Source organism: Suricata suricatta, chromosome 16, assembly GCF_006229205.1.
Source record: "Suricata suricatta isolate VVHF042 chromosome 16, meerkat_22Aug2017_6uvM2_HiC, whole genome shotgun sequence".
In the NCBI taxonomy this organism is placed as follows: domain Eukaryota; kingdom Metazoa; phylum Chordata; class Mammalia; order Carnivora; family Herpestidae; genus Suricata; species Suricata suricatta.
The window spans coordinates 53156013-53168535 of NC_043715.1; the positions used below are offsets into that span (position 1 = coordinate 53156013).

The 12523-nt window shown below is 41.3% G+C and overlaps 1 protein-coding gene and 1 pseudogene across 1 annotated transcript in view; both read left to right on the forward strand.

Annotated features, from left to right (window-relative positions):
• The window catches only part of LOC115281212 (zinc finger protein 432-like), a 37878-nt gene extending 31913 nt beyond the window's left edge, over positions 1 to 5965 (forward strand). Inside the window, 2 exon segments of the mRNA XM_029926547.1 lie at positions 4862 to 5706; positions 5708 to 5965. Coding sequence (XP_029782407.1) covers positions 4862 to 5706; positions 5708 to 5926 — 1064 coding nt within the window. The 3' untranslated portion in view covers positions 5927 to 5965.
• Positions 1553 to 2541, forward strand: LOC115281203 (annotated as a pseudogene).
• Positions 5966 to 12523: the final 6558 nt, after the last annotated feature.

Here is a 12523-nt window from a genome sequence, read left to right on the forward strand (position 1 = left end):
ATAAAAGTAAAAATGAACTATTGAGACCTCATCAAGAAAAAAAGCTTCTGCCCAGCAAAGGAAACAACCAACAGAACAAAAAGGCAGTCTATGGAATGGGAGAAGATATTTGCAAGCGACATGTCTGATAAAGGTTAGTATCCAAAGTCTTTAAAGAACCTATCAAACTCAACATCCTAAAAACAAATAATCCTATTAAGAAATGGAAAGAAGACCTGAATAGACACTTTTCCGAAGTGGGCATCCAGATGGCTAATGGACACATGAAAAGCTGCTCAACATCACTCATCAACAGGGAAATACAAATCAAAACCATGATGAGATACCACCTTACACCTGTCAGAATGAATGGCTAAAATTAACAACACAAGAAACAACAGGTGTTGGCAAGGATGTGGAGAAAGGGGAACCCTCCTGCACTGTTGATGCAAATGCAAACTGGCGCAGCGACTCTGGAAAACAGTATGGAGGTTTCTTAAAAAGTTAGAAATAGAACTACCTTATGGCCCAGCAGTTGCACTTCTAGGTATTTACCCAAAGGATACAGAAATACAGATTTTAAGGGGTACATCCACCCCGAAGTTTAAGGGAGCATTATCAACAATAGCCAAAGTATGGAAAGAGCATGTCCATCAACAGTGAATAGACAGAGAAGTATATATATGCAATGAAATATTACTCAGCAATCAAAAAGAATGGAATGTTGCCATTTGCAACTATGTGGATGGAACTAGATTGTATTATACTAAGCAAAAATAATCGGAGAAAGACCATATGATTTCACTCACATGTGAAATTTAAGAAACAAAACAGATGAACATATGGGAAAGGGATAAAAGAAGGAGCAGGAAACAAACCAAAAGAGACTCTTAAGTTTTTTAATGTTTGTTTATTTTTGAGAGAGAGAGTGCGAGCAGGGGAGGGGCAGAGAGAGAGGGAGACACAGATTCTGAAGCAGGTTCCAGGCTCTCAGCTTTCAGCATACAGCCCGACATGGGGCTTGAACTCACAGATCACAAGATCATGACCTGAGCCAAAGTCAGATGCTCAACTGACTAAGCCACCCAGGTGTCCCAAACCATAAGAGACTCTTAAGGATAGAGAACAAACTGGGTTAATGGAGGGAGGTGGAGGGAGTGGGCTAAATTGGTGTTAGATATTAAGGAGGGCACTTGTTCTGATGAACACTGCGTGTTATAGGTAAGTGATGAACCACTGAATTTTTAAGGTTTTTTGTTTATTTTGACATACAGAGAGCAAGCAGGGGAGGGGCAGAGAGAGAGAAGAGAGAGAATTCCAAGCAGGCTCTGCGCTGTCAGCACAGAGCCCAACATGGCTTCAAACTCCCAAACTATGAAATCATGACCTGAACTAAAATCAAGAGTTGGGCGCTCAACTAGCTGAGCCACCCAGGAGCCTTATGATGAACCATTGAATTCTATTTTTGAAACCAATATTGCACTGCATGTTAACTAGAATTTAAATAAAAATTTGAAGGAAAAATAAATGAAATAGAAAATGGTCCTAAAACATATAAAAATATAGCATTTTGCTTTTACTAAAATGCATTTAAGAAAAGTATATAGGGGCGCCCAGAGTGGCCGCGTCTTCGACCCAGTCTCCGAACTATGTCCGGCGGCCTTCTGAAGGCGCTGCGCAGCGACTCCTACGTGGAGCTGAGCCAGTACCGAAACCAGCACTTCTGGGGGGACAATGAAGAACAGGAAAAATTGCTGAAGAAGAGCTGTACATTGTATGTTGGAAATCTTTCCTTTTACACAACTGAAGAATAAATCTATGAACTTTTCAGCAAAAGTGGTGACATAAAGAAAATCATCATGGGCCTGGATAAGATGAAGAAAACCGCATGCGGGTTCTGCTTTGTGGAATACTATTCAAGAACAGACGTGGAAAATGCCGTGAGGTACATAAACGGAACAGGTCTGGATGACCGGATCATTCGCACAGATGGGGACGCAGGCTTTAAGGAGGGCAGGCAGTATGGCTGTGGGCAGTCCGGGGGCCAGGTACGAGATGAGTATCGGCAGGACTATGATGCTGGGAGAGGCGGCTACGGAAAACTGGCCCAAAACCAGTGGTGAGAGCCCCAGCGTGAAAACTCACTCCTTTGGCCTGTTGAATTTGCCATGCATTACCCAAGGTCTAAAAACCTGCCCACTTGTACCATGCGTTGATCAAGGTCTCCTCTTAGCTGGAAGCCTTTTCCTGGTTTTCCTTTGAAAACTATTAAAGGACAGAATCCAAAAGAATGCCTTTAAAAATTTATAGTTCTAGAATCTTGGCCATGTGTCAGGTTACCAGCATGATTTTATGTTACCAGGTCAGAATTTGTGTTCCACAGCAACAGATTCAACCTGTGATGTTGATCTGTCAGCCCCGAACACCACACTTCTTTTAGGGAGATGGAAAGTTTTTAAAATGGATAGTATGATCGTGGTCTACCTTGGGGCCTGGAATTATTTAAAAAATTGTAAGTTTGTAGGAGATAAAATTTAATAAATGCTATGTTGTACAGCAAAAAAAAAAAAAAAAAAAAGAAAGAAAAGAAAAGAAAAGTATATAGGGGCGCCTGTGCGGCTCAGCCAGTTAAGCCTCTGCCTTCAACCCAAGTCATGATCTCACAATTTGTGAGTTCGAGTCCCACATCAGGTGAACCTGAGCTATGGATCAGGCCTTGGGTGAGCTTGAGTCTTAAATTGGGCTTTGGGTAAACATGAGCCCTCCTTCAGGTGACCCTGCTTCTCCTTCCCCCTCTCCCTCCCTCCCTCCCTCTCTGTCTGTCTCTCGCTCACTTGCACCATCTCTCAAAAATCGAACAAACAACATATGTAGATGAGGCTATGGTGATTACAACTTCTCTCATGCGTCTTCCATATTAATACAAGTAATTCACATCGTATTAAACAGGACCTTGTTGTTACAGGAATCATTGACACTGGAGGACGTGGATGTGGTTTTCTCCCGGGAAGAGTGGCAGCTCCTGGGCCCCGCCCAGAAGGACCTGTACCGGGACGTGATGCTGGAGAACTACAGGAACCTGATGTCCGTGGGTGAGGATGGCTTCCCTGTGTCACCTAGGAGTGCCTGGGCACTGGCCTTTCCTCTATCACTCAGTGAAAGCTTTGCCATCACTGTGGTCTTGAGAAGAGTCCAATGTTTGGTCCCCTATCTTGACCCCAAACAAAGCGGTATAATCTTTTCTGTCCTGAAAGAGAATCTTTGCATGTGAGAAATTGTTTTGTGTCTAAAATGTAATATTTTCTCTTCTTGACCTACTGTACCCCAAGTCAGTAAGCATCTAAGTCTTCTGTCGTTTCTCATGAACAGGGTGGCAAACTGCCAAACCAGATGCACTCTCCAAGTTGGAACACAGAGATGAAACATGGATGACAAAGGATAAAATCCAGGATAGAACCTGGGCAGGTGAGTGAGTGAGAACCAGCAAGAGGAATGGCCAAGGAAGTTATGTTCTGGTCTTGAAGACAAGGTGTCACAGCTGTGAGGGTGTCTGAAGATATCCAAACACTTCTCCTCATACTCCTTCTCCAGATGAGAACTCTTTTTCTTTGTGGGGGTTTAGCTTTAAATATGCTCCTTTTCTCTCCTTGGATCTGCCATTTAGTTTATCTTACATCTTTATAATATTCTTTTAAACTGTGATGACCTGGGGGTGCCTGGGTGGCTCAGTTGGTTAAACGTCTGACTTTGGCTCAGGTCATGATTTCATGGTTCATGGGTTCAAGCCCCACATCAGGCTCTGGGCTGACAGCAGAACCTGGAGCCTGCTTCAGATTCTGTGTCTCCCTCTCTCTCTCTGCCCCTCCCCTGCTCACACTCTGTCTCTCAAAAATAAATAAACATTGGAAAAAAATTAAAAAACGGGCGCCTGGGTGGCTCAGTCAGTTAAGTGTCCGGCTTCGGCTCAGGTCATGATCTCACGGTTCGTGGGTTCGAGCCCCGCATCAGGCTCTGTGCTGACAGCTCAGAGCCTGGAGCCTGCTTCATATTCTGTGTCTCCCTCTCTCTTTGACTCTCCCCTGCTCGCACTGTCTCTGTCTCTCAAAAATAAATAAAAGACATAAAAAAATTTAAAAAAAAAGAAAAAGAAAAAAAATTAAAAAACATAAACTGGGATTTTAAAGAGGCACCCCACCTCTGTCATCTTTAAAACACTTTTATTCCATACTGTTCTCATGAGAGGATTTGTTACTCTCTTTTTGCCTAGGAATTGGGAAGGTTGACAATCATATACAAGAGCATTCTCAAAACCACGGATTTTCGAAGAGCATGCAACAGTACGAGGAACAGAGTGCGTTTAGAAATGCTGTTCACCTCAGCAAAATACATTTTGCCCTGACGCAAAATCATGTGTTTGACTTATGTAGAAAAGCTTTGAAGTCAAGTTTAAGTTTAGTTAACCAGAAAAGATATGAAGGAAAGAAGGCCAATGAGTTTAATAGAGATGAGAAATCTTTTCTGCATGGTAATTCTGAACGTTTGTGTACTGGAATTGAATTCCCTGAATGTGCGAAACACATCAGCACTAAATTCCAAGTTTTTAAGAAGCATCAGAGGACTCCTAACCTAGAGAACTCCCAAGCCTGCATCGAAGGTGAGAAGACCGACATCAGGAAGTTCCAGCTCCTTTACCATGAGGGTGGTCATGGAGGAGAGAAGCCCCATGGGTGTGATCCATGTGGGAAATCCTACTCCAGAAACGTCATGTTCACTAAATACCAGAAAACTCCTGCACAAGACAAAGTCTGTATAACCAATGACTATAGAACAGGCGCCAGTGTGGAGACCAGTCTCACTGTGCCTCAGCAAACCCAGACGGCAGAGAAATCCTACACGTGTGGTGAGTGTGGAAAAGGCTTCACCATGAAGCGCTATCTGATTGCACATCAGCGAACGCATAGTGGAGAGAAGCCTTATGTCTGTGATGAATGTGGAAAAGGCTTCACCGTGAAGAGCAACCTCATTGTGCATCAGCGAACTCACACAGGGGAGAAACCCTATATATGCACTGAATGTGGCAAAGGCTTCACCATGAAGCGCTATCTTGTTGTACATCAGCGAACTCACACTGGAGAGAAACCCTATATATGCAGTGAATGTGGGAAAGGCTTCACCGTGAAGAGTAATCTCATTGTGCATCAGCGATCTCATACTGGGGAAAAATCTTACATGTGCCCTGAATGTGGAAAAGGCTTCACCACAAAGCGCACCCTCATTATCCATCAACGAACTCACACAGGAGAGAAATCTTACTTATGTAATGAATGTGGAAAAGGCTTCACCACAAAGCGCACCCTCATTATCCATCAGCGAACTCATACAGGAGAGAAACCCTATGAATGCAGGGAGTGTGGTAAAGCTTTCAGCCAGAAGATCTGCCTCATACAACATGAGAGATGTCATACAGGAAAGACTCCCTTTGTGTGTACTGAGTGTGGCAAATCCTATTCTCACAAATACGGTCTCATTACCCATCAGAGAATTCACACGGGGGAGAAACCCTATGAGTGTAGGGAATGCGGGAAAGCCTTCACCACAAAGTCAGTACTCAACGTCCATCAAAGAACTCACACAGGAGAGCGACCGTATGGATGCAGTGATTGTGAGAAAACCTTCTCCCACCTGTCAAACCTTGTTAAACATAAGAAAATGCACATGAGAGAAATGGGTAGATTCAGTCAAGTTGGAAATTCCTTTAGCACAGTCACATCTCATTATGAGTGAACCCCTGTAAAACAAAAACTCTTTGAATGTGATTGTGGAAATGCCTTCTGTGGCCACCAAGACTTCGTTAAACATTAGTGTTGCCAGCGGATTGGAATGTAACTGGGGTCCTGCCTGTTGTCATATGTGTGCCTTGAGATTAAAGAACCTGTCCAGGAGGTGATAAACCTGGTGAATACAGTGGATGTAGTGCCTTCTGTGATCCTTACCTCGTATTTTCTGTCAATGAAAACATGTTGGAAAAACTCATACATTCAGCAAGGAGATACCTTGAGCAAAACCTCTTAGCTTCATAACATTCTGAGAAGGGGATACTGAGACAAATTCTGTGACTGCAGAGACTAGGAAGGCCTTTAGTGGGAAGGTACACGTTGTTATTAGGGTCATCAGAGAGCATCAGGGAGCTTACTGTTCGTAGAAATAGGATTGAAAAAAAATATATGATGACCATAGCCACGGGAAAGCCTTTACCCAGAAAGAAGACCTCAGTGAGTGTCAGATCCACACTGGAGAAACATTTTAGGAGGACTATATATATATATATAGTATATATACGACAGGATGTCAGTGATACATCCTGCCTCATTTTGTCAGGAAATCATATAGAAATTAAAACTCTGAACATCCTAAATGTAGAACACCTTTAGCCAGGTATCAGAGAACTTGTGAAGAAATGAAGTCCTGTGAAAGTGGTAAATATTTGAATGCCTTTAAATTAAAATTTTTCTTTCTTTTTTAATGATTATTATTGAGAGAGAGAGAGAGAAAGCATGAATGGGGAGGGGGCATAGAGAGGGAGCCACAGAATCTGAAGCAGGCTCCAGCAAGCTGTCTGCACAGAGCCAGAGACGGGGCTCAAAACTCGTGGATGGTGAAATCATGACCTGAGCCGAAATCAGATGCTTAACTGACTGAGCCACCCAGATGCCCACCTCCAAAAACCTTATTTTAATGTTTGTTTAGTTTGAGAGAGAGTTTGCCAGTGGGGGAGGGACTAACGGAGGGGAAGGAGATAGTGGATAGTGGATCCAAAGCCAGCACTGTGCTGACTGCAGCGAGCCTGATGTGGGGCTCGAACTCACAAACTGTGAGATCATGACCTGAGTTGAAGTTGGACGCTTACCTGAGCCACCCAGGTGCCCCTGTTTGAGTGCTTTTAAATATGACCTCATTGTATACATAAGATAATTCACCTGATGTGCATTTTCAGATGATACCTGGGAACCCTTTTCTAGTTGCCTTGTCAGGAATTCCTAGTTTTAAAGTAATTCCTAAGTTTTAAAAATTAGTCTGCTTTCTTCATCACTGATTAATATTTATTGTTCTATGGAGTGTTCTAGGACTACCCTATATTATATAATTTGTAAATTTAGTATATTGAAGTATTTTAAGAGGAAGCTTATAATTTATAAAATAGATGTTTGTACTTGTTTAACTAAGTTTATAAATATGACCAGATATTTTATAAAACCACCTTCCAAGTTTGAAAAAAATTTTAAGTATTTACTTGTGAGAGAGAGCACAAGGCAGGGAGGGGCAGAGAGAGAGGGAGACACAGAGGCTCCAGGTTCTGAGCTGTCAGCACAGAGCCCGACGTGGGGCTCGAACTCACCAGTCATGAGATCATGGCCTGAGCCGAAGTTGGATGCTCAATCACCTGAGCCATCCAGGCGTCCCCCAAGTTATTTCTGAAAATGTGTAATTTGAAATCACCGTATAAGAAATGGCAAGAGAGTCAGAGACTTCCCTAGTATCTTTTATAATGTCTCCCAGTATGTGAACCACATTTTGCGATGGAATCCAGGAAGAGGACATTGGCAGTGTACTGTTAACTAAACCTGTAACCTTATTTGGATTTCATTAGATTTTCATGGGTTTTGTTTTATTTTTTTAGGTTGTAATTCTAAGAAGGTTTATTACATTTATAGTCATGTAAGCCACTACCACAACCAGGATGTAAAACTATAATCAACACAGATTCTCTCGTACCTTTTTATGCTCATATCCTTTATCCAAACCTACCTCCTGCAACTGCTTACATTTCCCATCAGTATAATTGTGTAATTCTATGGATGCTATAAAAATCACTTTTATAACTCAATTTTATATAGATTATAGATGTGTTGTATTTATATAATTTTTTAATTTTGATAAAAACTATTATTGACTATATACAAATTTATAATTTTTTATTAATAGCATGTAAGCTTTTCATGTTTTCATCATTCACAAATTGCTCTGAAGACTTATTTGAGTTGCTGGATGGTTTTTTTATTTTGAATAATACACATACACAAATGTGTCGTTACTGACACATTAGTAATACACGTGACCAGTTTGTTTATCCCTTTACTCTTTTCTTTTTAATTTTTTAAATTGAAAAAATTTTTGAGAGAGGATGCAAGTGAGTGAGGGGCAGAAAGGGAGAGAGATGGAGAGAGAGAGAAGTGGGGCTCACCTGAAGCACAGCACGAGTTCACCCGAAGTGGGTCTTGTGCTCACGCGATGTGGGGCTCAAACTCACCCGATACAGGGCTTGAACTCATGAACCATGAGGTCATGACCTGAGCCAAAATCTCATGCTTAAGTGACTGAGCCACCCAGGTGCCCCTATCCCTTCACTCGAGATTTCCTGGTTTCAACTCTTGTAAGGATGGTATGAAATCTGCACATAGGGCTCTGTGTGAGCATAAATTTTCATTTCTCTGCAATAAATATTCATGTGTATGATTGTTGGGATGAATACCAAGTTGTGTTTAGCCTTTTAAGAAACTAGTCTCTTCCACTGTGCCTGTGCTTTTACATTCCCACCCGCAGTGTGTGAAATATGACTCCACACCCTCTCCAGCACTGGGTGTTCAGTTCAATTGACCCTTGAATAATGTAGGGGTTCGGGGCACTGAGCCCCACGCAGCTGAAAATCCACGTGTACAATAGCCTACTGTTGACCAGAAGCTTTACCAATAACATAAATAGATGCTTAACATATATTTTGCATATTACATGTATTATATGCTGTATTTTTAAAAAGTAAGCTATGGGAAAGAAAATAAAATCAGACTTCTGGGGAAGAAAGACAAATACCATATGATTTCCCTCAAATGTGGAAATCAAGAAACAAATGAATAAAGAAAAAAGACCAAAAAACCAGACTCTTAAATATAGAGAACAACCTGGGGGTTGCTAGTGGAGGGGGGGCTGGGAGAATGGGTAAGAAAAAGGGGATTAAGTGTACACTTCTCGTGGTGAGCGCTGAGTAATTTATAGAATTGTTGAGTCTCTATATTGTACACCTAAAACTAATATAACGCTGTACGCTAATTATACTGGAATTTTTAAAAAAGTATAAAGCTAAACCAAAATAAGAGAAAGTACATTTACAGCACTGTACTGTAAAAAAAAATCTGCATGTAAGTGAACCCATGCAGTTCAATTCCATGTCGCTGAAGGGTCAGCTGTGTATTTTATTTTAGCCATCCGACTAGCAGTGTAGGAGAGATTTAGTTGCTACCCATCCTCACCAGCACTTGACATTGTTGTTATATTTTACATTAACAATTCTCTTAGGTATATAATAGTAACCAATCTGGAGCTTAACTTGGGTTAATATGGCTAACAATAGCACATCATTATTACTATTACTAGACTTATCTATCTTATAACTGGAAGTTTGTACCTTTTGACCACCATCACCCATTTCCTCCACATCTCACCCCTACCCTTCCCTGTCACAACCACAAATTTTTTTCTGTATCTAGGAGTTTGTTTTTCTTTTAGAATCCATATACAAGTAAGATCATATGGTTTTTGTCTTTCTCTGACTTATTTCACTTAGTATAATACCCTTAGGGTCTATTCCTGAGTCATAAATGGCAGGAGTGTCTTCTTTTTTTTCCTTTAAGTTTATTTTGGGAGGGAGAGAGCACATGTGGGGGAAGGGCAGAGAGGGAGAAAGAGAATCCTAAGCAGACTCCACGTTGTCGGTGCAGAGCCAGACTTGGGGCTCAAGTCTCAGAAACTGAGAGATGATAACCTGAGCTGAAGCCAAGAAGCAGATACTTAACCAATTGAGCCACCTAGGTGCCCCCGGGTTTTCTTTTTTATGGCTGAATATTCTATTGTGTGTGTGCATGTACCGCATTTTCTTTATCCACTCATTTGTATAGGACACTTAGGTTTTGATGCATGGCTATGGTAAATAATACTGCAATAAATTTGGGGGTACAGCTATCTTTCTGAGACGGTGATTACATTCCCTTTGGATACAGTAGAATTGGTGGATCATATGATAGTTTTATTTTTAATTTTTTGAGGAACCTTCATACTGTTCTATAGTGGCTGCACTAGTTTACAGTGTTCTTGATTCTTTCTATGTCTGTAGGCGGTTCATGAGAAGACATCTCTGATTTATTTAACAAATCACCTACTGGTGTACATTCACATAGGTAATAGTTACCTTTGCGCTACAGAATTACTTTCCTAAAAGTTAACGTCTGAAGACAAACATTTACTATTCTGTTGTCGGGGTCTAGGGTTGGATTGTCTGGTGTGGCCTATCTGGACGGGGGCTGCATGAGCGAGATGGCCTTTTTTTTTTTTTTTTCTTTTTTAACACACATCTAAGCATCCACTGGAATGGATGGGTGGGGTCGTTCACAATCTAGCCTGGGCTGTAGTATGACGTTGGAGGAGTTCCAAGAGACTGATATATCTCCTTGAGCAAGTCTGGTTTTGTCCTGTTTGTTACTGTCCTATTGGATACATTGGTCAGAGTCTCTAGGAGGGAATGCTCTCCAAAGTGTGAATATAGAGGGGCACTTGGGTGGCTCAGTCAGTTGAATGTCCAACTTCAGCTCACGTCATGTCATAGTTCGTGGGTTCAAGCCCCGCGTCAGGCTCTGTGCTGACATCTCCGAGCCTGGAGCCTGCTTCCGATTCTGTGTCCCTTCCTCTCTGCCCCTCCCCTGCTCATGATCTCTCTTTGTCTCTCAAAAATAAATAAATGTTTAAAAAAAAGAACTAAACCAAGTGTGAATATAGAGATGCAAGAATAAGTTTCCTTTTTTAAATTTATAAAATGTTTGTTTTTGAGAGAGAGAGAGAGCAAGTGAGGGTCGAGAGAGGGAGAGAGAAAATCCCAAGCAGGCTCTGAACTGTCAGCACAAAGCCGGATATGGGATTGAGCTCACCAACTGTGAGATCATGACCCGAGCCAGAATCAAGAGTTGGACGTTTATGGGGCTCCTGGGTGCCTATCGGGTTAAGCTTCTGACTTCATCTAAGATCATGATCTTGTGGTCTGTGAGTTCGAGCCCCATGTTGGGCTCTGTGTTAACAGCTCTGAGCCTGGAGCCTGCTTCAGATTCTGTCTCCCTCTCTCTCTGCTCTACCCCACTCACACTCTGTCTCTCAAAAATGAATAAATGTTTTTTAAAAAGTAAAAAAAAAAAAAAAAAAGAGTTAGACATTTAGCCGACTGAGCCACTCAGGTGCTCTGCAAGTGTAAATTTATGTGAGAATAACAAGAGTGTTTATCTTATATTTGTCAAAAATGTAATATCTTTGTACATGTTCTCAAAAAGATAAGTTTCTACTGAATCAATTCTTAATATTAATCCCTGGTTCAAAGAGAATAAAAAGCTTAAATTGGATAATTGCAGATTGTACTCTGAAAGCATTTTACTAATTTATATACTCTGGTCTGAAGCCTGTCATCCTAAACATGCCAAATACCTAATACTTATTAAATGTGTACATTTTTTAATCTTAGAACTATGGTAAGCATGATAATATCTCAATTCATTCAAAGCTGTATGTGGTGGACAACATCTATGCAGATGAGAAAAAATAAAACTTAAGCCTAGCGTAAGAGTGACTTTGTCCCATAGCCTCACCACTCTGAATGTTGTTCATCATTCAACATTTATGAATGTTAAGGTTTAAACTATTTTTGTTTCATTGAGCGCCTGGATGGCTCAGTCAGGGAAGCATCTAACTTTGGCTCGGGTCAATATCTCACAGTCTGTGGGTTCGTGCCCTGCTTAGAGCTCTGTGCTGACAGCTCAGAGCCTGGAGCCTGCTTCGGATTCTGTGTCTACCTCTCTCTCTGCCCCTCCCCTGCTCCCTCTCTGTCTCAAAAGAAAATAAAGACATACAAAAAACCCAAAAAGTTTTGTTTCATGTTTACATTGCATTTATTTGAATATTAGATGTGTTTTAAAAATTGTTGCTATGAGTATTTGCAATTTTGAAAAGTAAGTAGCCTGTTTATTATTTAGCTATTTAAAAAATTAGGTTGTCCTTTCTCTTATTCTTTGTGTAATACGGTGTGAAGAGTGGATCTCATATATTGATGGTAGGAGTGGAAACTGGCACATTTGACTCTGGAAAATAGTTTGGCAGTTTCTGTTACACACATACCTTTCCTTTCCTTCCATTCTTCCAATAAATAAGGTTCAGTTGGATCCAAATTTAGGATTTATATTACTATGACTGTTGATGCCTTTTGCATATGACACATGTAGTATAAAATTTTTTTTTTTTTAACACTGCTTTTATTCTTGTGGAAGCTGTCACAGTTGCCTATTCCTGGCCACTGGTCCGCAGAGCCCGCCTTCCTCTCTGGGCCCAGGAAAAGCTCTGTGTGCGTCCTAGGTTCCGCTCTTCCTGGGCTTTGACCTTTTCTCACTTTCACTGGCATTGGTGGCCTTCCCACCCCATTACTCTTGCCCACGCCTAACTGGCGCTTTCCAGCAGTTTT